The sequence below is a fragment of the Eschscholzia californica genome, unplaced genomic scaffold (genome assembly GCF_041429995.1).
Source record: "Eschscholzia californica isolate CP2 unplaced genomic scaffold, dmEscCali1.0.p SCAF_4, whole genome shotgun sequence".
NCBI classification, from domain to species: Eukaryota; Viridiplantae; Streptophyta; class Magnoliopsida; order Ranunculales; family Papaveraceae; genus Eschscholzia; species Eschscholzia californica.
In genome coordinates this window covers 32961762-32988299 of record NW_028238461.1, presented here as the reverse complement: position 1 = coordinate 32988299, position 26538 = coordinate 32961762, and the positions used below count along the sequence as shown (strand labels likewise).

The 26538-nt window shown below is 37.2% G+C and overlaps 1 protein-coding gene and 1 long non-coding RNA gene across 2 annotated transcripts; both read left to right on the top strand.

Moving 5' to 3' along the window:
- The first annotated feature begins 438 nt into the window (after positions 1–438).
- On the top strand, positions 439–24023 carry LOC147544190 (L-arabinokinase-like). Its single transcript, XM_086633693.1, has 29 exons — positions 439–1037; positions 2326–2433; positions 2984–3052; positions 3168–3251; positions 3712–3788; positions 3995–4061; positions 9712–9769; positions 9900–9967; positions 10053–10115; positions 10742–10795; positions 10903–11005; positions 11078–11187; positions 11272–11391; positions 12287–12343; positions 13284–13453; positions 13595–13742; positions 14363–14446; positions 15772–15897; positions 16408–16538; positions 19390–19471; positions 20293–20380; positions 20764–20807; positions 20906–21001; positions 21082–21158; positions 22066–22278; positions 22631–22796; positions 22879–22950; positions 23031–23234; positions 23782–24023. Exons 1-29 carry the CDS (start codon positions 933–935, stop codon positions 23902–23904), a joined length of 2967 nt encoding a protein of 988 aa, XP_086489819.1. The 5' UTR covers positions 439–932; the 3' UTR covers positions 23905–24023.
- Positions 24024–24647: 624 nt separating this feature from the next.
- On the top strand, positions 24648–25719 carry LOC147544189 (uncharacterized). The gene is made up of 2 exons (XR_015223265.1): positions 24648–24728; positions 25452–25719. It is a non-coding gene; the product is annotated as an uncharacterized LOC147544189 (long non-coding RNA).
- The last annotated feature ends 819 nt before the right edge of the window (positions 25720–26538 follow it).

Here is a 26538-nt window from a genome sequence, read left to right as displayed (position 1 = left end):
TCAACAACTTACCTAAATTTATTTTTAGATAAGATTTTTTAAAGCTTACCCAAAATTTCTTCTCCAACTTAAGTTTGCTATATTTTCTAAATAGGATATAAATGATTAGGAGGAATAGAAATATTTAAAGAAAGAAAGAAAAAGGAAAAAAAAAAAAAAAAGTTGCCGGGCTCAATCCAGGCTTTTCCGGGCCGGGCCGGGCCTAGCCCGTCGGGCCCAAAATAGAGGCCCAGCCCGGGCCCGGGACAGAACCCGGGTTGACCTGGCCCGTTTTCCGTACGGGCCAGGCCGGTCCGGGCCTGTACGGAACGGGCCGGTCCCGGGCCCAACCCGGGCCGGCCCGGCCTTTTGAGCACCTCTAACTCCAACCACCACCTCTGACTACCACTCTGTCTCCGACCACTACCGCGCATTTTCTCTCTGTCTCTTCCTCACACTGTTTCCGCTAAGGGAAGGGGGAAAGAACAAAAAGTCAAAGAGAAAGGGAAAGAAAGAGAAGAAAAACTAAAAAAAAGAGAAACGAAAGAGTAAGAGGTGATAGCCGTAAGAAATAATTTTTTTTTTTTTTTTCAAATGATCGCTAACAATGACAATCCACGTACGACTCTTGCTGGCATGAACGAAGAGGGAGTAGCGAAGTAGAATAAAAAAAGTTTCCACCCATAATTTTTGGATGCCCCAAAAGCCACTGCCTAAAAAACGGATCACTCGTGACGTTGTAGAGATTTAAGTGGTAGGTTGATACTGTCTAGGTGGAAAAGAAAGAAGAATCCATGTTTTAACTCACCTAAATTTTCGCGGCATTGCCCGATACCCCTTTTTCTCATTTGTTACATGAGAAAATGTTCATAACAACAAAATTCATTCTCCAATAATTAATCTGTGACAAACATCGATCTCATATTTTCTTCTTCTTCTTCTTCCTCGCTGCAATGGCGATCGATGATGAAGATCCGATTCCTTCCATCACAAAACCTCTAGTTTTTGCTTATTATATTACCGGCCATGGATTCGGCCATGCAACTCGTGTCGTTGAGGTACTCATTTCTTCCTTGTTCGATATTACTGATCGATTTATTTCAATTTTGGCATAATGTGTGAGATTTAAAGTTCTTTTTCTTCTGTCTCTCGGCATTAGCGATCTTGTAATCATTTTAGGAGCTTATCGACAATTAGGTCGAGTTTAACTGTTAATTTTGAATGTTGGTAGTGTCGATTTGTTTCTAATTTGCAATAGCTCGTGTTTCAAGTTACTGTATCTGGATCTTCAATTTTTGAATCTTTAAGCTGTTTCTGTTGGATTTAGAAGAGGAATTTTGTCCGGACTCATCTTTCTTGCTTTTGGGAATTTATTGATAAACTTCCAGAGTTCCAATTCTTCTAATTTCACTGTTTAAATTTTATTATCAATATTATTGCTACATGATTTTGTTGTTATTTGTTTATTCGAGAAATGCTCACAATCATGATGATATGATAAAATCAAAGAGTACTATCAATTTCGTTTCCGATGAGTTTATTGCTCAAGTCATTTTCCTAAATATGTGATACAAATAGGACGAATAGAGATTTTTTTGAGTTTTGCTCAAATAGGAGAGATTTTAATTTCTTTTTTTAACCCTTAAAATTTATTGGGAGATTTTATAGGGCCCCCTCATTTTTGTTAAAAGCCTCCCCTCAGTGATAATTTAGCAAGTAAAATGGTTCATGGGGAGGCCTTTTAACAAAATTGGAGAGGCCTTATAAAACTTCCCAAATTTATTTTGTTTCTTTTTTCGTAAATTAGTTATTTTATTTCTAAGAAGGAAATGATTATTGTTTTTTAAATAGGTAACTTTATTTCTATGAACGACTGTATTATAAATTTTGAGAAGGGCTTCTAGACAATATCCTATATTAAAAAATGATGTTTGTCCCAGTTATCGTTTTCCCTTCTGTTTTATTATATATATTTTATTGAGAGGAGAGATTTTTATTAGTTATTATTTTTTTGTATTACATTTTTGTTTATTTTCTCTTAAATTAGTTATTATTTTATTGAGAGAGAGATTATAATTTCTTTTTTTAACCCTTGAAATTTATTTTGTTTCTTTTTTCTTAAATTAAAATTTTTATTTCTAAGAAGGAAACGATTATTATTTTTTAAATAGGTAACTTTATTTCTACGAAGGACTATATTTTAAATTTTGAGAAGGGCTTCTAGACAATATTTTTTATTAAAAAAGGATGTTTGTCCCAGTTATAGTTTTCCCTTCTGTTTTATATAATAGATGTTCAAGATACTCTTGCTACTATATACTAATGTTTTCTGGCTGCATTCTGTAGGTCACTCGACATCTTATTTCAGCTGGACATGATGTGCATGTTGTTACTGCTGCACCAGAATTTGTTTTTACGTCCGAGATACAATCTTCGAGACTCTTCATTCGCAAGGTAGTTTCATGGGTGGTTATCTGTCTATCTCGTAGTTTGCAGTGATTGTGTTGACATAAATGATGATTCATGATTGATGAAAATTGTCTATGTTTTCTGCTCCTCTACCTGAATAGGGGCATTTTCTCTGTTATTCTAGATATCATTTTTCACTTCAGCTCCGTAGGCAAATATATGCAAACCATGCAAATTGATCAAACGTGTAAAACTATGTGAGAGCTTGTGCAAACCTTACACTGTGCAAATTGCAAACCTTACTTAGGGAGGTAAAGCCTAAAGAAGAATTTGTGGATCCTTTTTCCAGAAAGAACGTTCTGCCCCCGGAATTTTGACCATTTTCCCCTCAGAATTATGTGCTTTCTTTTTTATCCTTTTCTCTTTTTTCTTTTCTTCTGGAGTAGGAGGCAAGAAGATTAGTATTTCCCTCAATTGAGAAGTGAACTCAATAATAGACTAGCAATAACTCTCTAGACCTTATAATGGAAAGCTGCATCTATGACAATATGCAGCTTGATACCACATCTGTCATTTTGGCTATTGTGTTTAATAGGTTGTGTTGGACTGCGGGGTGGTTCAGTCAGATGCTTTGACGGTGGATCCCCTAGCCTCACTACAAAAGGTAAGTCCAAAATGGAATGAAGGATAAAGGTTTAGATAGAGAATCTGTTGGTTAATGTGAATTTTACTTGGAGTACCTTGTTAACTAGTTTTCTTCTCATTTTTTTGGTTCATAGTATTCAGAGATCGCTGTCATACCTCGAGCTTCAATTTTGGCTACAGAAATAGAGTGGTTGACATCAATCAAGGCTGATCTAGTGGTAACTGGTTGCTTCTTCATTTGTTTTAGAATTCTTATTTGCCAGCAATGGTTCACTAGATCTTTTAATGCAATCAATGAATATCATGTCCTAAAAAACTGCCATGTTGGACAGTGTGTGATAGGAAGCAGCTTCTTAATGAATCCATAACTTGTTAAGTGTGTTCCTCTATTTTACTTACTATGGTTTGTAAAGTTCTTGTGTTCAATTATATATATATATACACATTTTCACAAATTACAAACTATAGTATCATAAAAGTTAATAAAGATGGAAGCATTCTGGCAGGTTTCTGTAGGTAAAGTGGTAAATTGTTTTGAAACCTTGAAAAACACTGAGTCACTAAAAACACTTCCCACTGTCCTTTTCAATAAACCCACAGTGATATGAATCATTCTATGATGCAAAGCATTTATGGGCTATCTATGCCGGTGTTATACTTTTGCTCTTTTGGAAGCAGGTGTCAGATGCTGTTCCCATTGCATGTCGAGCAGCAGCAGATGCGGGGATTCGTTCTGTTTGTGTTACCAATTTCAGGTTACTTATTACAGTGGTGTTTAGTTGACCTATCTTCAGATAAATTCCAGCGAATTATGAACTTCTCGTTCTACCTATTTAGACCTTATTTTACTTTTTTGTCGCTGCATTTGTCTAGGCAATTACTCAACCGTTAGTCTTCTGATAGTAACTTAATTCTTAGAAATTATTTCATTTTTAACTATCTTTTTGTCCTCCTTTTGCAGTTGGGACTTCATATATGCTGAATATGTGATGGCCGCTGGATATCACCATCGCTCGATAGTTTGGCAGGTGCTTCAATATTATTTTAGTGTTATTGTGTTAGTTATCTCGACTCTCTCTGGTTTTCATGTAGACAACTCTTATACTCACTAGCTCTCAGAATTACCAACTTACTATTATTGTAAACTCAACGCTGATATGGGAATCATGAATATACATTGATTAAATGCACACAAAGAAGAAATGTCATCAGGAGCGGAGTCACCACTGGATCTTTCACTAGCCTTTCATATATTATGCAACCTAAAATGGAAACTGTTTTAATTCTCAAAAAGAGAAGAAGATGAGCATGGATTAAGAAATAGAATAAACTGAGCCCTATGATCTGGTGTTTAGTTAGATGAGTATCAAGATGACATCCATTTCATTTTAATTTCATGAGAGCTGAAGTAATCACTCTATCTCTTCATCATATGCCTTCTGTGTTAAAACTTAAAAGCAATATTAGAATTCTATCACAATGACACTATGTTTTGGGTTTTTAGTGGACTTCTAATCTCAGTCCAATTATTATGAATTATTTCCAGGTATAGAAAATAGGAATCTGCATTCACGAACACTATCCAGTCAATTTGTTCTCACTTTATATATTTAGTAGTCATAAGACAAATTTTCATTGCTTAGATGTGAGCTAGATTTTCATATTCAGTTAGAATTTGATTTACGTTTAAAAGCTCTTTCATTAATCTTTATACGAATAACCTATGTCCTCTCTTTGATCTCCATTTATTTGGAAAAATACTACTTCTAAGGGTGTGGGTACCTAGGGCTGACGAACCCCTTCATCCCTGGTGTTTGTAACTCAAAATTTTGTTATTCTGAAGTTGTTGTTCTCACTATACTTCTTCCATTGCCAAGCACTGGTTATTTCATCGAACCTGGTCAACTACATAAAATTTGTACAATAAAGTTGCATCTGCTTCGTGTTTGCACTATTTGAAAATTAAGTAGCCGATTTGGTCAATGTTCTTGAGTGTTACTTCTCCTAGGTATCACTATTAACCCATTTTATACATATTATTGTGACTACTTGTGAAACGATAAATACCTTTGTGTGTATAACTCGAATTAAGTCGAGTTATGGAGGAGATGATCGGGTGAAAACCGAGAGGGATGAGGTAACTTAGATAGCTCTCGGTTGAACCCGAGGAAGATGATGATAAGTGACTCTCGGCTATAACCGAGGTTGGCAGCTTGAGACTCTCGGGTATGACCGAGAGTTGATGATAGCACTTCTCGGTTATAACCGAGTGTAGTGGTGGAGATACTCGGGTAAACCGAGAGAACAAGATGATGGTGAAGGGTTGATCGTGAGAGAGAGAGAGATAGGTAAATACCTTGTTTATTCACACTTACAACTTGTATATTACATTGTGTATGGATCTCTTTATATAGGTTTACATGATAGAGTTTGAAAATAACAAAACTAATCTAAACTAATCCTAATATCTAAGGAATCCTAGTTGTAGTAGGATTCCTATTTGGACCAAGTCCACTCGGTTTGGCCGAGTGGAGTGGACCTTCCAACACTCCCCCTCAAGTTAGAGCGGGAATGGAAGTAAAGCCTAACTTGCCAATTATGTTCTTGAACGGTTCTGCCCCAAGTGGCTTTGTGAAGATATCCGCTAACTGATTTTCTGTACTGGTGAAGCGTGTGGCAATGACGTTGTCTTTAATCTTTTCACGAACGATGTGGCAATCTATCTCAATGTGTTTTGTACGTTCGTGGAAGACGGGATTATCAGCAATGTGAAGAGCGGCCCGATTGTCACAGTAAACTGTCATCGGGTCAGAGTGGTCGATTCCAAAATCAAGTAGTAAATACTTGAGCCATTGTAATTCGCATGTGAGGATGGCTAAAGCTCGATATTCTGCTTCTGCCGAAGATTTGACAACTGTGGGTTGCTTTTTTGATTTCCAGGAGAGAGGGCTGGATCCCAACATTGTGAAGTATCCAGTAGTGGATCTACGGGTGGAAGGGCAGCCAGCCCAATCTGAATCACAGTATCCTGTAATATGGAGAGAGCTGTCTGCGGATAAGAAAACTCCTTTATCAAGAGTACCCTTCAAGTATCGTAGAACGCGGTGAGCTGCGTCTAAGTGTACTTGGCTAGGTGTTTGCATGAATTGACTGAGGTTGTTTACAGCGAAGGTGATGTCCGGCCGTGTAACCGTTAGGTAAAGTAATCTTCCTATGAGACGACGGTAAACTGACGGATCTGGTAAAGGTGTACCGTCGGTGGGACTGAGACGGAGTTTTTGTTCCATGGGAAACTCAGAAGGACGTGCAGCGGTGAGTCCAGAATCTTTCAAAATATCAAGAGCATATTTCCTTTGACATAGAAAAATGCCTTGTGATGAGCGAGATACTTCGATACCAAGGAAGTACTGTAGACGGCCCAGATCTTTTAGTGAAAAAGCTTTATTTAGAAATATTTTTAACTGGGAGATAGCATGATCATTATTTCCCGTGATAATTATATCGTCGACATAGACAAGGACATAAATTTGAGTGGAGTGAGATCTAAAGGTGAAAAGAGAATAGTCACTTTTAGACTGAGAAAAGCCACGTTCGATGAGAACGGAGGAAAATTTTGAAAACCATTGTCGGGAGGCCTGTTTGAGACCATAAAGAGATTTATGGAGACGACATACTTTAGACTCCCCCTGAGATGAAAAACCGGGGGGTAATTTCATGTAAACTTCTTCATCAAGATCGCCTTGGAGAAAGGCGTTATGTCCAACCTTTAATGGCGGCAAGTGAAAGAAGAACACGAACGGTTACTAATTTAGCAACTGGAGCAAAAGTGTCATTATAATCTAACCCTTCGATTTGGGTGTAGCCTTTTGCTACCAAGCGGGCTTTATACCGTTCTATGGATCCATCGGATTTGAATTTAATTTTATACACCCATTTGCAACCGATGGGCTTTTTGCCGGGTGGTAAACCAGTGATTGTCCAGGTTTTATTTTCTTCCAAGGCTGAGATTTCCTTGGCCATGGCTTCTTTCCAATGAGGGGACTTCATTGCTTGAGTGAAAGAGGTTGGTTCGGTTGTTGTCAAAACCGAAGAGAGGAATTGTTGATGGGAAGTGGAAAACGAGTTAATAGAGAAATAATTTTCAAGTGGATACTTGATTATACTCGTATTGGAACATATATAGTCCGCAAGGTGGGCTGGTGGCCGGCGAGCCCTCTTGGGTCGGCCGGAGTTCTCGTCGTCGGAATCCGAAGTGGGAGCGACGGTTGGTGATGGGGACGACGAGGAGGCGTCGGTGGGTAAGGAAGCGACTGATGTTGAGGGCGCTCCTGGAGCGGGGAGCTCATCAGTGGAATCTGCAGGCACCCCCGAAGGGGAGGTGGTCTGTAGAGAACCCGAAGCAGGTCCAGCAGGGGTGTCTGTAGGCACCCCTGTTTCGGTAACCTGTCCAGAACCGACAGGGACAGCAGCTTCGTCCGAGCTGCTGTTCGTCGTCTGGACAGTGTGCTTAGGGACGTTTGCCGGAAAGTCAAACGTACCATTGTCATCAATGGACAGATGTGGCGTCGGACAAGGAGAGGACGTTGCTGCCGGAGGAGAAGATGACATTGGAAACCGAGTCTCGACAAACGTTACATCTCTTGAAATAAAAATTCGTTTTGTCGAGATGTCGTAAATACGGTATCCTTTCTGTCCACTAGGATAACCAAGAAATATTCCGGCGGAAGAGCGGGCATCCATCTTTGTTTTGACCAAAGGAATTCGGGCAAAACAAAGGCAACCAAACACACGGCCAAAATACCTTGATATTGCTCATTAGTAAAAGATGTTGCTGCAGGCACCCCCAAACCGTTAGGGTTCATGGCCGAACCATTGTTGTCTAAAACCCAGGCAGCCACGGTATCTTGTCGTGTTCGGTTCCTACTACGTTGACCATAATTGGGTGGATACCCATGTAATTTGTAGCATGAGGAAACATCGTGTCCATGAATTTTGCAACTTTCGCAAAAGGGTCGAGGACGTTTAGTACGTTGTCTATCGGAACCATTGAATCGGTTATGTGAGTAATCGTTGGAACCAACGGCAAGAGCAGCAGTATTGGAGTCAACATTCATGGGAGTAACGAGATTTTGTTGAACCTCTTCTTGCTTGATAAGCGAATGGATTCGAAGAATCGAAGGGAAGGGTTCAATTAACAAGATTTGACTCCGAATTGAGGAGAACCGGTCATTAAGACCTTGAAGAAATTCCATGGCTCTATCTTGGTTGGTTCTTTCAATCAAAGAGCGACCATGTCCACAAATACAAGGCTCGGTGATTAGCAAGTAATTGAGTTCATCTTGAAGAGCCTTGAGATGTGTAAAATACGTTGAAACGTCTAAATTCTCTTGTTTGAGACAAGAAATAGCTCTCTTTAATTGAAAAATTTTAGGAGCATTGGTTTGATGGAATCGATCAAAGAGATTCTTCCATATATCGGAGGCCGTCTCATCATATAAGATAGATGATCGAAGAGGAGGGTCTACCGAATTAATAAGCCAACTAGAAACGAGATCGTTGCATCGTCCCCATTGTTCTAATTCATTAGGATCGGTGGGTTTATCGATGCTCCCATCTACGAATCCTAGTTTGCCTTTGGCTCTTAAAGCCTTTGACATTCCTCGAGACCATGAGGAGTAATTATCACCGGTGAGAAGTGGTGTGATGAGAATAGTAGTAGGAGAATCCGAATGGTGAACATCAAACGGCCCACTATTGACATTAGTGTGAACTTGAGAAGTTTCCGAAGTTTCCGGAGTAGTCATGATTCAAGAAGAAAAAAAATATAGGCTCTGATACCATGTGAAACGATAAATACCTTTGTGTGTATAACTCGAATTAAGTCGAGTTATGGAGGAGATGATCGGGTGAAAACCGAGAGGGATGAAGTAACTTAGATAGCTCTCGGTTGAACCCGAGGAAGATGATGATAAGTGACTCTCGGCTATAACCGAGGTTGGCAGCTTGAGACTCTCGGGTATGACCGAGAGTTGATGATAGCACTTCTCGGTTATAACCGAGTGTAGTGGTGGAGATACTCGGGTAAACCGAGAGAACAAGATGATGGTGAAGGGTTGATCGTGAGAGAGAGAGATAGGTAAATACCTTGTTTATTCACACTTACAACTTGTATATTACATTGTGTATGGATCTCTTTATATAGGTTTACATGATAGAGTTTGAAAATAACAAAACTAATCTAAACTAATCCTAATATCTAAGGAATCCTAGTTGTAGTAGGATTCCTATTTGGACCAAGTCCACTCGGTTTGGCCGAGTGGAGTGGACCTTCCAACACTACTTTAACTGTTCGAACTTTCAGAACAAATGCTGTTAGTTGTTAAAATAGTTTCAGAGATAAAACTCTCCAGAGGGGCATGGATTCATATTCAGGGTAGCTCTAGGGCAAGTTGTTATGTGGGTCTTTATTCCCGCCGTAACCTTCGTATCCATGTTTTACCTATAGTACTTATAAACTATAATTTCCTATTAACAGCTTAAACCTTTAAAGTAAATGTTCGCTACCCATTAATACACATTCGCCATCCTCTCACGGTTATGAAATTATCCTTTGATCTGACTAAAGTAACAAGTAAACAAACTAACATCAGTTCATTTCACTTGACCATCATCATACAGGTAGCAGAAGATTATTCTCATTGTGAGTTTGTAATCCGCCTTCCAGGGTACTGCCCAAGTATGTTCATTCATCTACATCCCATGTCAATGATTTTCGTGGAATATTTCTTTCCATATCTCAATATCTGAATGCTGATGCAAGCAAAACTTACTCTTTTTTTTTTTCTAAAACCGTGTTGATTTTGCAGTGCCTGCTTTTCGTGATGTGATTGATGCGCCTCTTGTCGTTAGGCGGTTGCACAGATCCAGAAGTGAGGTGTGAACCATGCAAATGCATATTGTCTTCCATTTCATGAATGCACCCGCATGTGGTGCCTCACGATAATACTACTTAATTGCAGGTTAGGAGGGATCTGGGAGTTGAGGAGGATGTCAAGTTAGTTATTTTAAATTTTGGTGGACAGGTGAGGAAATTATATGCAGTTTTACATGTAATTATCCGGTTTCTTCATAATAGATTTTAGTCTCCAAACGTTACTGATGTCATCTTTACTACATTACTTCTACGGTTCTACCGCGTTTCTTAGGTTCTTAGGTTGCATCATGTGGCTGCAAAACCTCTAGCTGCCGGCTTGTAGGGTTTGACCCTTAAATCTGTCACCCCCCTTAGATGGAAATATCGAAACCTAACCCATAGCTATGGTTTCTCTTATACCTTTGATGCCCCTTCCATGCTTCTTCAGGCGTTGGAGACCCCTAGGCTTTCTGCAGTATATGTAATCAATTTAAACTCGTTGGTGAAAGTTATTGTGGAGGTTTTCTCTTGACTATTTTACAACACTTATTATAGTAACATATTTTGAGGAAAAATCATTATAACGTACGTGTCCGTTATAACCTTAGTATCCGTGTACAGTTACAAATTCGTTTTGCCATTATTTGAACATTGATTATGGTTACTATCTAATTTTTCATTTGCGCTAGCATTTTTAAGCTACTAAATTTAGTTCCTAAATCACTAAAACTCAGCCAATTATTGCCTTTTGAGTCCTAGTGACACCTTTTCGTCTCTGATTTTCGTCATTTTCAGCTGGCACACTGGAAGTTAAAAGAAGACTATCTACCTTCTGGTTGGTTGTGCTTGGTACGTTACGTACTCTGATTCAACCTAACTCTTCTTGATTTTCGTCAGATTAGTAATCCTTTCGTCCTGAATGTTAGTAATACTTGTATAACGATTTTTTGATGTAGGTCTGTGGTGCACCGGACGACCAAGAACTTCCTTCGAATTTTATAAGGCTTGAAAAAGATGTTTACTCGCCAGATGTGATGGGAGCATCTGACTGCATGATTGGTATTGTATCTCTAATCTCTCTAAGTTTTGCTTCATTCAGATAACTGGCATACTCAGATATATCTATTTCAGGAAAGCTTGGGTACGGAACAGTCAGTGAAGCTCTAGCGTACAAGTTGCCTTTCATATTTGTTCGCAAAGACTATTTTAATGAAGAACCATTTCTCCGACATATGATTGAGGTACAGCTGTTTGCTATTTCTTTGGTTCCTTCGTCGTCTCTTTAATTGTTAGCACCAAACAACAAACAAGTATTTATTTAACAGTATTATCAAAGTGGCGTTGAGATGATAAGGAGGGATTTTCTCACTGGACAATGGGCACCTTACCTCCTACGTGCAATTAGCCTCAAACCGAGTTATGACGGAGACACTGATGGTGGGAAGGTATCCTTTTTTTTTTGCTTTTTTTGTTCAACATTTTTGAGCTTGAAAGCATAACTTCACAGAGAGGAAAAACTTCTTTATGATTAGAATCAAGGAATGAAATTTCGGTTTCGGTGGAAATTTTGGTGGGTCCAAAAGTGGAAACGTTTCTTAGAAACGTGACGATCAGTGTGGAAATCTTAAAAATCTACAGAAATGATAGGAATATGATGCAATTATGTATAACAAGATTATTAAACCATAATGAAGCATACAAATGATGTGTCTAACAGATTGATATTATCTATTAGTTTGTGGGAGTATTAACAATTACGCAGTTATGTCCGAGGGTAAATTTGATAACTTTTTGGCTATAACATGCAAAAGGGAACATTCTTATTGATAATAATTAATAGTTAACAAACTATGTTAGTTTCAGAAGGTATTGTCAATTACATAGTTATATCAAGGGTGTTACTAAGACAAAATCAATTTAGGCAGTTAAGTCAGGGCGTAAACCATTCAAATAGATTTAGAAAACACTAAAAACATAACATAAAAATAAAGAGATATCTTTGAGAAATGAAGATGAAGGAAGAGATATGTTTCTAGACTTCTAGTATTAGTTTCTTTGGGTTTTTTGCTAGAATTTTATTATGTCGGTCGAAATTTCCATCCTGTCGTTGGAAATTTTGAAATTTCCAACAATTTCGATGGAAATTTCGATCATGTCGGTGGAAATTATGCAGGAAATAGTTGTAAGTGTTATTTCGTGTCGCTAATTGATTAGAATACAACGAATATAACAGTCCTTAATATATCGTGAATTTCTTGCCGCACGCCATTCAATGTGGCGATATAAGTTATCTTCATCTTTTCAATTGTTATATTTTATTGGTTGATTGATGATTTTCAGGTGGCTGCTTGCATACTTCAAGATACAGCTATTGGAAAAAGTAATGCTTCACGTAAGGTAAATTCAATGCCAATGTCTTATTTTATCAGTCTTGCAGAAATATGTATTATTGTTTTGTTTTGCATCAAAAGTTTTGACCATTAAACCTTATAGAGTTATTTTAGAAAAATATTAAACATTCAGTTTCCAGTGAGGGGATCTCTGAATACAGACTTGAGTGGTTGGGTAAAACTTTATATAGTAAGCCTTCCTGCAATTAGAAACAATACTCTTTCTGACTAGAAAAAAATGGAATATGGAGTGCAACGAAAAACCTTCCGCACCCAGAAATGGAAAACATGCTTTTTCTCTGGTTGGAAATGATTAGTTACTTGGACTATTACTCACACTCTAAACCCTTCAGTAATAGAAGTCACATCTCAATCTCTGATAACATAGCTTAAGTACATACTTGCACTTTGTGGTCCCAAATGGGACAATTGGCCGTGGCTTGGCGGGTCAGCCTACCCCACCCTTTAGCTGGTATCTGTTGGGCTATAAATGTTGACCCAGCCTTTAGCTGACATAAGGTTTGGGTTTTGGGGCCATTTATAGCCCCAAACCAGAAACCTAGACTGCAAAAGGTGCAGTATGGGAGTCTGGGACTAAAGTTACAAAAGAGAAGAGAAACTCTTCAATTCTGTTCCTTTTGAGTGGGCGCTGTGGCGTGCAGGCCCCTTTCCGACACGGGCTGAGCCCAATGGGGTGGAGGGGCTAGAAGTCCGGTGCATCATGGCCAATTTGGCTCTGCCGGTCCGTTCTGGGCAATAAGCCATTTACATCTAAGATAAGTGAAAATCTCTATATAAGTTACAAATTAAGTCTAATGAGGCTCTCTTTTTCACATACTACTGAGGTTTATCTTCCTACGTTTTATATGTCTATGATGAAAATGCAGATCGATTCCCATTCATTGTAACAGCTGTGACTTATTCCTATTTCTGTTTGGAAAATGTAGTTTAGTGGAGCAAACAGATTGCGTGACGCCATCGTCCTTGGTTATCAATTGCAAAGAGCCTCTGGTCGAGATGATATTCCAGAGTGGTATTCTATTGCTGAAACTGAACTCGGTCTTCACACTACATTTCCAAATGTTGAAATGAATGGGAAGAGCTGTCCTGCAAAGTTGTGAGTGGATCTCTATCTTCTATACCTATTAGATCTGTCTCGTTTCAATCTTTATGCCCATGGAGCTGTTTTTCGCTGATAATAGTTTTGCTTTTTTGTTTTTTTGATTGGTAAACTTAATACTGTTTATTATTGTACTAGTACTGAAGATTTTGAGATCCTTCACGGAGATCTGCGAGGTCTTCCAGATACCATGAGTTTCTTAAGAAGCTTGGCTGAACTAGATGATGAAACTGAGAAGCTGAGAACTCGGGAAATCATTGCTGCTGCAGGAATCTTTAACTGGGAGGTATTGATCACTTATGTTATTTCGTTTTCTCTTGTTAATGGTTTGTTATCCTTGTCGTCAATTCCATTTGGGGCTTTATCTTAGCTTCAACACCCCCAGTCCCCTCCCCCACCCACACTTTAATCAGTATACTTCACGGTCTTCTAGATACAATGACTTTGTTGTGGAACTTGGCACGCGTATATATGAAAAGTCGCTTAAAAATAGTACTGAGAAATGCCGTAGTGTATCGTTACTGCTGCAACCATATTATTGCTTTGTGATTACCTCTTTGGCCCTTTGGATTAGTTCATCCATGTGACTGGGAGGTCTAACTCATTATTTGTATATTTACGTGTTTTTCTATTCTAAATTAGGTTAGTTACTAGGATTCTCCCATATTTTTTTTCGCAATTATCCCGTTGGCACTTCAAATCTCTGGTAATGCATAGTTCGTTGTAATGAAGAAGGATGAAAAAAATTTGAGTGTATGTTGTTTTCATTGTTGGAGTCTTGAGCATGAGAAAGCTACGAGTTGTTCTCAAAATGAAGTTTTTTGTCTAGAGGTAACCTAATTAGTGAGATTATATTACAACTTTAAAAGCTTATCACTATGGACCTATACCTTGTCCTGCGTGCAGGATGAGATCTTTGTAGCAAGAGCGCCTGGTAGGTTGGATGTCATGGGAGGGATTGCAGACTATTCAGGGAGTCTTGTTTTGCAGGTCAGATACTCCATTCTTGCTTCATATTTTTGTTGCAGATCTTCTTAATAGTGATAAGATTTTTGATTAAATCTTTGAAATGGTGAAATGTTATTGTAGGTTTGCATATGGAAAAACTTTTCACTATTTCACTACTTAAGCATGATTTCACTTATTCCTTTTCTTATTTCAGTGCTTAAGCATGATTTCACTTACATTAAAGACTAAATTCAAAATAGAGAAAGGGACAAGACAAAAAACCATTTTCACAAAAGCAGTGTACTTTTTTTTTTTTGAGAAATATGGGTATTAATGACTGTCACTTTAGATAAATAATTTTCTTGAAATCAATTTGCGCTTCAGGCAGGCTACGGATGTCTTATCTATTTTATGGTTACTGGAGTAATTTTACTTAGCCAAAATGTAGCTTGTCAGCAGTGGCGGATTCAGAAATTACTTGCTTGCAAGGGAGGCTAAAATTAAAGAGATTCTTTTCGACGAAATTTAGTTTTGTGTAAAGTAAAATTTTACAAAAATAATCAAAACTAAAATCACATATAAATAGTAAACTAACATCTTACTTTTTCTTTTTGTTGAAAACTAACATCTTACCCGACTCAAAAGAGTTGAATTACCAAAAATTATAGGTGAAGTATTTTAAAAAAGTTATAAATAAATCACATGTAATTTAAGTCTAATTTATTTTAAATTGTATAAATTCGAACTAAATAAATTACTTAACACTGTAGGTACATTAGACATAACAATATACAGTAATAAAGACTCACAATTTCACCCTAAATAAGAAGTCCGAAATGCGGCAACAATTAGAACAAAGATGTTATTTTTGGGAAGAAGCGAATAAATATTGAAATGAACTTATTTTCGTTAAGTACCATTAGTTTTATGCAAGAAAATAAAAGTAAGTTCAAAAATATTAATCTAATAAACAATTTTAGATTTATATTGTCATTAATTTAAGTTAAAAGATATTAATTTTTGTTGAAAAAAGATTGATTTTTAACAATAAGACAAACATTAAAAAAAAGGATGTGGGCATTTGGAGCTGCCGGATTCAAACCTGTGCCAACAGTATGGCGACCATAGCATCCAACCGTTGGGCCAAACTCCCCTTCAACTGTAAATCTTGGTTGTATCGGATATTATACAGTAGAAACTGTTTAGTTGTCTTGAATTTCTTATTATTTAGGGTCTTGCATGGAGGTGAGGGGAGGCTATAGCCTACCCTCGCCCCTATGTGGATTTACCACTGCTTGTCAGTTGTCAGTTTCTTTCTGAATAACTACTTATAGAAACGTAATGGCTAAGACATGTATTCTTTGCAGATGCCCATTAGAGAAGCCTGTCATGTTGCTGTCCAAAGAACTCATCCAAGCAAGCAGAAACTGTGGAAACATGCCCAAGCTCGCAAACTTGCAAAAGCACAACAATTCTCCCCGGTGCTCGAAATTGTATGTCACTAGATTGGCCGAATCAACTCTGCCTGTGTTATATCTGTTATGTGATTCTGCTAAAGAATTCTCATTTATTTTTTCTTGAGAATGCTTTTCAATCAAGCTTTCCTTTTAACCATTTACTTTATGTAAATATTTCTTAGTCTAGAAGCATCTTTTCACCCTTAAGCGACAAATATGAATTCCAGAAATATGGTAGAAAGTGTAGTAGAAGGATGAAGAATTGTCGAAGGTGGTGGATAATAAAATTCACGTCAGTTGCAAACTTGCAATGGTTCTTTTGGTGAAACTGCTAGTATATTTGTTAACAGTTCTATATAAGGAGTGAGGACAGTGATGGAGACAAGTGAGGATTATGAAACCTAATGCAGAAAATTAAAGTAAAGCAGAAACTATCAGCCTTTAATAGGATATTCTGGAAGTTCCAGATTTTTTTTGCATTTACCAAATTGGTTGTGTATCTGTGAAACACTATAAGTTCGTTAATTCAAAATTGAACAAATTCAGGTATCCTACGGCTCAGAATTGAGTAACCGTGGACCAACATTTGATATGGATTTGGCTGATTTCATGGATGGCGAGCAGCTTATGTCATATGAGGAAGCCAACCGGTTCTTCGCAAAAGATCCATCCCAGAAGTAGGTGATTTTCTCTCTTTTGTGTTTCTTCAGTTTTCATAACATATGATTCTTCTACTTCAAACACTTAATTTATAGCGCCCCAAATCCTGAATCTCAAGTTAGTTGCGTTGAAATCAAAGATTTGAGGCCTTCAAACTGGATCCACGAGCAACGCCTACCGTTGCTACATGACCAACACCTGAAAAACAAAATAAGTCGGGTGAAAACCCAGCTGTAGTAGATTCGACAACCCTACGACAGCGGTAGGTAAACCAAAACCTCCATCAAATGAGATATAATATGAAAAACGGTACCAGGCTTGTATGTAAATCATCTTAAATATGGACAAAAAAGACCTTCATAATTGTGTTACTGAACAATTAAATATGTTATAGGCAATGTCTGCCAATAATGATCAGTATGGGCACTGACAACTTACAAAATAAGGTTTCTCACATTATTGGCATGAAATGAGTAAGATTCAGAAGGTTAAATTAAAATCTAGGTACTCTCAAGTACCAATAGTGTCTAATCAGAATAACGCACCTTTGCTCATACAACATTTAAGGTGTATCAAAAACTTTGGGTTGATTAACCCATATGAAACTAAGGGACTTGCATTAGGAAAGTACCGTAGAACACTACTTCAACAACTAAGTCAAGCTACATCAACAAGGAATTAAATACCCACATAAACTCAATTTTAACTTATTACGTCACATGAGGTAGACCAACGCTATTACACTGAAAATACATCAATTACCGTATGGCAACAGATGTAGTTAATAATAAGGGTTAATTCCATTTTGGCCCCCATAAGTGTCCGGTAGTTCGATTTGGCCCTGAAGGGCCAAAATAATTTCAAGTTTTTCCGGAACAACCTTGGGGGCCAAAATGGAATTAATTCCAAAAAAATTAACGCGACCTCATCTCACCATCTCTCTTCCATTTCATCACCTCTCCTCCACTTCATCTTTCTCGCCACCTCATCGTCTTCACGGGTAAAGGTCGTCGGCCGGCCATTTTTCCAGCGACCTTCAAACTTCATAAAAAAAAAAAAAATTATTTTTTCTTCTCCCCACTTCCTCTCTATTTTTTCCCTTTTTCTTCTTTCTCTCAAGAAAAAGAAAAAAAAAAGAGGAAGAAGAAGAAATAAATAATAATTTGTGAAGTTTGAAGCTCGCCAGAAAAATGGCCGGTCGGCGACCTTCACCGATGAAGACGATCAGGTGGTGAGAAAGATGAAGTGGAGAGAGGTGATGAAATGGAAGAGAGATGAGGTGGCGTATATGTTTTTGGAATTGATTCCATTTTGACCCCCAAGTGTAGTTGTGGAAAAAACTTGAAAGTTTTTTGGCCCTTGGGGGCCAAATCGAACTGTCGGACACTTATGTGGGCCAAAATGATGAGTTGGTCACAAATTGGGGGCCCGAACGGAATTAACCCTCATATTAACTACCATTGAAAGATACAAAATTGGTTAGTGAGTTCAGAGTCTAAACTCAATGCACACATTGTAAGACACAAGCCAATTACTACATGAAGGAAAAGGTTCAACCTCGGACTCGAGGATCTATAACTTCTACCCAGTTAGAGTGGATAGACATCCAGTTACCAACCAATAAATAATTCATGGACAGGTTTGGAGTATAATTTATACCTTGTTAAGCCACCATCGCCGTACCCAGATCATCTCTACCTAAATTATATACAAATGTTCAGTCCACCAATTAGATACTAAAATACCCAAATAATAATATGTACAAGTGGTTTATTGAATAAACTGTTGATCGACCTAACCGTTCATTCGAACCCTTATTTTGGTCTCAGTAGTTTAGCACAGTGAAGTATTGGATCAAGTCTTATAATCATCAGAATTTGATGCACGGTTGAACTATAAACAAACTTTTAGCTCAACCATAAACACGCCAATCACCTCTACTACAATTACATACTCAAGAGACTTAATTTTAGAACTACAAAAGTGATTAGGAAAGAGGAACCTGCATAAGATAAGTAGAGAAGTCTCTGCAAACCCTTGATGCTATTCGACGAAGACCTAGCTTCCTTTAATCTCTTCTCTATATTTTCTCTTAATCTAACTTCTTCACTAACAAGAATCAATCTTTAGCTTTGTTTCTCTAAAATTGTTGCTCAACCCCATTTCCTTCTTTTTGCTTTTATCTCTAAAACCAGCAATTATATCATTTTCCTTGCTCCACCCTCATCTATAGTCCCCTTTTCTTCTCTCATTATAAGTCCCGACTAGGTTTATATGAGAGAGTTTTAGTATATAAAGGGGTTGACCAAGGAATTAAATTTCGAAATATTTCGGTGGAAATGACCGAAATATTTGAATTTCCATGGCTACCAAAATTTCCATCGAAACCAAAATTTAACTAAGTTTAACTCGGAGGACGAGGTTAAAGGGATGTTATATCATTGGAGCAGGAAACTTAAATCAATGGTGTTAGTGTTGTTTATGATTTTGTGTTTAACTGGGAGAACAGTTGTAACATAAACTTTAGGATACTATTATCAGCCGTGGTTTAACCATTCTCATATTAATATTAATTCAAATGATTAAAAAAAACTAATTTTCTCTTAACAATGCGTTGTCAAGGAAATAATTTTCGAAATGTTTCAGTTGAAATGACCGAAATATTTCCAATTCTATGTCTACCGAAACCGAAATTTTGTTCCTTGGGATTGACCCAGATCTAACTTTGTGTAGGGGCTAACTAAGGTTCTTTATGAATACACCCCACAAAAGATAGGAAATCACTAAATGAGTCCTTGTTCTTTACACCCAAGTATTAGTTTCAAAATAAGGGGTATTACATAATTCAATTTACGAGTTGTGTTGTAGGTGGGCAGCATATGTTGCAGGGACCATTCTCGTTTTGATGACTGAGTTGGGTGTGCGCTTTGAGGATGGTATAAGTATACTGGTAAATCACACTCCATACATACTTATTCCCTTTTTTGTCACTAATATAATTATTCAGCTTACACATGAGCTACATACGACCATAATTAGAACTCTTTCATGTAGATGTTTGTCCATTTATGGACGGTTTCCATACCTAAAGTTTATCTACATTCTACATGTTACTTGTGTTCTTGGTCCTTACTTATATTTCCTTTTAAATCTTATCCCGAGAGGCCAGTCAAAATGTAGAAGAGACGAGAAATGTATCTAATACACGGATGCTAGCCAAATCAAACTAGTTACTGTCCTGAAGTCAGTTAATAGTTGGTTATAATTATTATTTTGTGTGATAATAATTCTCTGCAAAATTATGTGAATCTGGCCCACCAAAATTTGATGGATACACCAACCATTTATAGTACATTATGCCACCTGCCTCAGGTATCAGCAAATTGGTTACTTAAGTTCTTTTCATTTTGTACTACAAGTTCTATTTCAGTTTGGCAAATCACTTTGCAAAATAATTGGTTTCATGTTCCTTTAAGTTAAAGTTTTTCTGGAAACGAATATGTTTAATACGGTTTTATCTTTAAAATTTGAAACCTATTCTTAACTGTGCAATCGAATGTAACTTTTGAGAATTCCGTGCTTCAAACTCTAGAATAGAGAATAATGATGCATTGCACCACAAACATCCATTTATATCTTGTTTCTTTCTATTTTTGCTTTGAACTCAGATCCACTACGATAGATTTTAACTAATACCAATTTATGCTTGAATTCGATAATATATTTGCTTTAATTATTTGAACTTTTAAGTTTACAAGAGTGACATTGCAGGTTTCTTCTGCAGTTCCAGAAGGCAAAGGAGTATCTTCTTCTGCTGCAGTGGAGGTTGCTACAATGTCGGCGGTAGCTGCTGCTCACGGTCACTGTTTTCGACTTTTCTTCTTTAGACAATAACTTTGATATTTGTTTTTTTTTCTGGTATACCAAGATCTTTCTAGAATAGTTTCTTTCAGAAAGTTTTAACTTCACAATTTTTATATAACCAATATAATTCCATTAAAAAGCTATATCTCTCATGGACTTGGAGTCAATCCTCACCATTAACCTTTGGAAATGTAAAGAAATTGACTTAAATATAAATAGTAGGAAGATTGTGCACCTAGACGAAGTTCAGTTTAGAGAAAACACAACCCAAAATCTTGGAAATATTAGTTTTTGTCAGAAAATTATAATTTTTGGTTAAGAAAGACATAAAATGTATTTCAGAAATATTCAACTCAATGGCTAACTTGTTCTCTGCAGGGATACACATCATGCCAAGAGACCTTGCTTTGCTTTGTCAAAAGGCATGATCCATTTGCACAACATTTGTTCAGGATTTTTATTTTCTCATATTATTTAGTTTTAAAGCATATTAAGCTAACTATCAGCAAATATGTGACAGGTGGAGAATTGCATAGTCGGAGCGCCTTGTGGAATAATGGATCAAATGGCATCAGCATGTGGTGAAGCTAATAAACTTCTTGCGATGGTGTGCCAGGTACTAGTTTGACTTTAAACTGAAGTTGGTTCTAATAGTTTTGCTGTTTAAACATTTCGATAATATTTCTATTCATGTAGCCAGCTGAAGTGATCGGGCTTGTGAATATTCCTACTCATATACGGTTCTGGGGTATCGATTCAGGAATTAGACATAGGTATGTCTGTTTCTGTTTTGCATTTCCGTAGTTCCGTTCAATACTAATTTCTTGTCACATGATTGAGTTGAAATTACCCAGAAGTACCTATTCGTCCATAGACATTAAATGAACTTACCCGTCATAAAAGTCCCTTTCATCACTTCAGGGTACTTGATTGGAGTAGATCTTTGGAGATATACTCTATATAAGAACTCCATTTTATATGTAGTTTACCTTTAATCACCTTTAACTGTGTTTGCTCTATTCTACTTACATTTTTTGATACATCTATTTCCATTTGATTCTTCCTAACAAATCAAGCGAGCACTTAGATGTGGTCACTGTAGGCCACTATTAGGCTTAAGTCCTTAAATGAAACCAGTTTTTTGGTGCATGCAGACGTACTATACAAGGAATTTTTCCTCTTTATGTTCATACTGCATTATGAACAACTATCCTGCACCAAATACTCAGATACTGGTGTGTGACGGTTGGATACTCTTGTCAGGCAAAGACAACCACTTCATTGGGTATACACATAAGATTGTGTCCGTGCATCTTGTGTGCACTAGGTATTACACACAATCGTGCAAAGACTAAAGACCGTAAAACACCATTCTAGGGAAAAAGATATCGTGATTAAAGTCTGTAAAGTGTAAAGCACTTAATAGGTAATAACTGAGACAAAAATGTTCGCATAAAGATGTTACCTTCGTCTCCTTTGTTTATTCATCACCGATGGGACCTTAGTGTTTCAGATACTGATACCTGTATATGTCAATAGGAACTTTTATTGTCTAGAATAGTAGATTCCGTATACCATCGTTATTTTACTAATTCTGGTATATTTCGGTTTAAGAACTTAATCATGGTGGATCCATAGTTGCACTCTCTTATTCCAGCGTTTAATTGGCATTAATTTCAGCATTGGTGGGGCTGACTACGGATCAGTGAGAATAGGTGCCTATATGGGTAGGAAGATCATAAAGTGTACTGCATCTAAATTATCGTCTTCTTCATTGTCTGTTGCCAATCCACAGCAAATGGACGAGAAAATATCTGATGAATCTGAAGGTGAAATCGAAATACTCAAAGCTGAAGCTTCCCTCGATTACTTGTGTAATATCTTGCCTCATAGGTAAGGTCCTTCGCTCTCTTCTTTAATAAGTTCTTCTGAGTATTAAAATGAGGTCATTTAAAGAGAACAGACAGTAATTTGTTAAAATGATTCCTCAAAGTTCAATAATATTTCATCGAATGTGTAGAGTTATTACTATAGGTATTTTTAGTTTAGATGATTACTCCTTATGGTAAATTCAGCTTTTTGTAACTCCTGATACGAAAATATAATAGCTAAATGAATGGTGGACTAGAATAAATCTCTAAAGAGGTTTGAGTGTTAAACAAACGCTTCAAATATTCTAACTGATCATCTTTATCCTTAAGAAGTTCGTAAAGTTTTTTCTGCTCTCTTATCTTTTACTGGACAGATATGAAGCTGAGTATGCAAAGAGACTTCCCGACTCGATCTTTGGGGAGACATTTCTGAAGATCTACCATGATCACGACGACCCGGTGACAACTATTGACAAAAATCGCACATATGTAATCAAGGCACCAGCTAGTCATCCAATTTACGAAAACTACCGTGTCAAGGTTATTCGCTAAATAAATTTGCATCTAGGTTTCTTACCTGGAGTTAGGTAATCACATTAATACTTCATTATTTGATTCACAGGCTTTTAAATCACTACTATCAGCAGAGTCCTCGCATGAACAACTTACTTCTCTTGGAGAACTCATGTATCAGGTACCCACTTTTGGAAAGTTTATCAATCTTAACATATAAAATGAACATTATAAATATTTACAGAGTTCGATATATTTCAGTGCCATCATAGTTATGGTGCTTGTGGACTTGGGTCTGACGGAACAGACAGGCTAGTAAAGCTGGTGCAGGAAATGCAGCACATTAAATTCTCTAAATCTGAAAATGGAACACTATTTGGAGCTAAAATTACTGGTGGAGGCTCTGGTGGTTCAGTTTGTGTTATGGGAAGAAATTGTCTTCGAAGCAGCGAGCAAATTCTAGAGGTAAACTTTCAACATATAAATTTGAACCTAAGACGAAAATTTGTCGATCCGTTTTATATGATTCCAACTAACTGGAAGCATGTTTGGCAAGGCTTGTGTATGTTCTTGATCCTTTGGTAAATAGCCTCGTTTTTGTATTCAAAACATCTTCATTTTTACTCATCCAACTAAACTTTGGGCCACTTTCAACAACAAAAAAAGTAGACTAAAGTTTAGGTGGCTATGTCCTCTTAAATTTTAATCCTGAAATGTATGACATAATATAAATTATAGTGGATTAGGTGTGGTTTAGATTCTTTTTAAGGAGGGTTGCTTTCAGCTAATATGTCAATGACATAATGATTTGGCACTCAGCTAAACGATTAAACCACATATTCAATGCTCACTTAACTTCTCCATATTGGATCTCCATTATTTGAACCTGTGGTTTTCAGAGGGCCTCTTCATTAAGTAACTATTACTCTGTGAGAGAGCAGCGTTTTCGCTTTTTTTTTTTTTTTATATTTTGTTAAATGATGTATCTTTCTCGGTAATTTGTAACCTGCAGATTCAGCAGAAATACAAAGCTGCAACAGGATATTTACCATTTCTTTTCGAGGGATCGTCTCCAGGTGCTGCAGAATTTGGTTATCTGAAAATTCGGCGTCGATGTCCAAGCACCCTAAGCTAATCTTCCCTTCTCTCTTGTGATAACGAAGCTATTAGAGTAGTTGTATTCCGAGTGAGCTAAACAAAATTATTGTTATTTACCATTCACAATTTACATTTTATTTATATCATCATTACCTGTGACTCTTGTGAAGCATCAGCTCCATATAGGGTGCGTCTATAGGCGCCCCTCCCTTTTTTACTCTTGCTCTACCCCTCTTAGCACCCCTATTGGGCCTTGGACTGAGTAGTCTGAGGCCCAGGGATACGCAGTCTGAGGGCTCTCGGACTGTCCTGTGTCTGTGCTGTTCAAGCTCAGTCTGAGTGCCCTGGGACTGCCAAGTCCATGGGTCGCTAAGAGGTAGGGGGGCCAGAGTTAAAAAGGAGAGGCGCCTATACACACACCCCTCTGTATATTATTTTGCAGGCCTTTCAAAAAGATAAATACAAATTGTTCCAGAAATCAGTACAACAGCAGAAAAGGAATTATTTGTCTTTCATGTAGAATGTAGTTATTATAGCCTTTGCATTTCCTCTCGAGAAGCAAACATGGATTATTATTTAGTTGGGAAATTTGGTCAAAACTCTCTAAAAAATTATGACTTTGGTTAAAAAAGATTCATCGAACTTTTTTAGGCTTCACCTCCCTGGTGGCAATTAGGTAATTTTCTATGATACTGAAAAGACCAATCTAACCTTATAAAATTAGAAACTCCCTCTTTCCCTATCCCATCTTTCTCTCTCTAATTAGAAAAATTGGAAACTCAAAATCTGTCTTTCTCTTTCGTTTCTTCAGCTCGTTAGGGTTTTCTGAGGCATTCTCTCTTCTCAATCTTCAAGAACAATGTACGACTTAATCACTCTCAATCTTCTTTATTTCCATTGTAGTTTGTTTCCGATTCATTTATTTCTCTAAACCTAGATATTCACTTTATTTCTGACTTGTTATTACATAATTCCAAATTGTTAAACTTCTTTGCTAGGTATTAAGATCAGTATTGAGTTCTTAGTTTCTTACCCAATTGTAATCGGTGTAGAGCCATGGCAGATTAGAGCATTGATTGGTTTAGGGTTTTGGAATTTTTGTTCGTGTGTGCATATATGGGTTGATTCCTTATGCAGTTCTAGGGGTTTGGGTAAAGTACACACAGCTTGACTTGGACGGTTAGATTCTTTCTAGTTCAAAGTATTGGGCAATATTAACTAGGAGATTGAATAAATCTTGTTTGGGGCTCTCTAATGATGCATCCCTAGGTTGTTTAAAAGATGCATAAGAGTTGCTCGACGAAATGCTTCAATGACCTTGCAAACACTTTGCACTACCTTCCAACACTTTGCGCTGCTTTGCAAACACATTGCACTTCCTTGCAAACACATTGCACTGCCTTGCAAAGCCTTGCAGACACCTTGCACTGCCTTCCAAACACCTTGCACTGCCTTGCAAACACCTTGCAGAGCCTTGCAAGAACCTTGTTAAGTTTAATTTATGTTCTATAATTAGACAATCCTATAACATCTTTGTAAGGTTTATAATTTCTTGACTAACCATAAAATTCTTTTGATGGACAGTATTGCTAAAGCAGGAACAAACAAAAAACGAAAGAGATCAAATCCTTAAGCGATCGTAGAAAGAAAATTATCAATTCGGTCGAGCTTAAATGGATTATGCAACTTGGAGAAAAGTTAGGTGTTGATATAATTTCTTATGAGAAATATTGTTGGTAAAAAAAATCAGAATTATCCCTTGGATATGAATATTTTGATGAATGAATGAGTACATTTGTTAATAGTTTGTTGATTAGTTGTGATATTAAATGTATTTTCATGTTTGTTAAAACTCCTTACAGTGCCTTGCAAAGTGACTGCAGTGCCTTGCAATGGCTTGCAAAGTACTTCAGCGTCTTACAAAATTACATATTCTAAAGTTACATATTTTTGTATTAATTTCTCCAAAAACTAGGGGGTCCGCCCCGAACTCCCGTAAAACGAAGGTTACCAACATTTACAATATATTTATACTATTAATTTCTTGGAAAATTTCTTCAAAAAAATAGGGCTCTGCCCCGTAACCCCCGTAGAAAGAAGACGAACATGATGTGCATAGAGTTCATGGTTATTTCAAGTGATTTTGATCAATCCTAAAAAATGTTAACAAAGCTTTGCTAAAGCTTGATAGGCTTTTGTAAACACTTTGCAGAGCCTTGCAAACACATTGCAAACACTTTGCAGAGTATTGCAAACACTTTGCAGAGTATTGCAAACACCTTGCATAGTCTTGCAAACACCTTGTAAACACCTTGAATGCCTTGTAAAGTATATATTTTAAAGTTACATATTTTTTGTATCAATTTCTTGCAAATTTTCTTAAAAAAACGGGGCCTCCGCCCCGAACCCCAGTAAGAAGAAGGTCAACGACAAATATAAAGTTACATATTTTATTCTATTAATTTCTTGAAAATTTTCTTCAAATAAACGGGGGCTCCGCCCTCGAACCCTCGTAAAAAGAAGACGACCATGATGCGCATAGAGTTCATGGTTATTTCAAGTGATTTTGAGCAATCCTGAAAAAGGTTCCAAATCTTTGTTAGAGTTTGGAAGGCTTCTGCAAACACCTTGCAGAGCTTTGCAAACACTTTGCATAACTTTGCAAGCACCT

Coding starts and splice junctions, on each gene's coding strand:
- LOC147544190 (XM_086633693.1), top strand. CDS start 933: ATGGCGATCGATGATGAAGATCCGATTCCTTCCATCACAAAACCTCTA. Junction 11,188..11,271: donor TTCTCCGACATATGATTGAG/GTACAGCTGTTT, acceptor TTTATTTAACAG/TATTATCAAAGTGGCGTTGA. Junction 20,381..20,763: donor GGCGGTAGCTGCTGCTCACG/GTCACTGTTTTC, acceptor TGTTCTCTGCAG/GGATACACATCATGCCAAGA.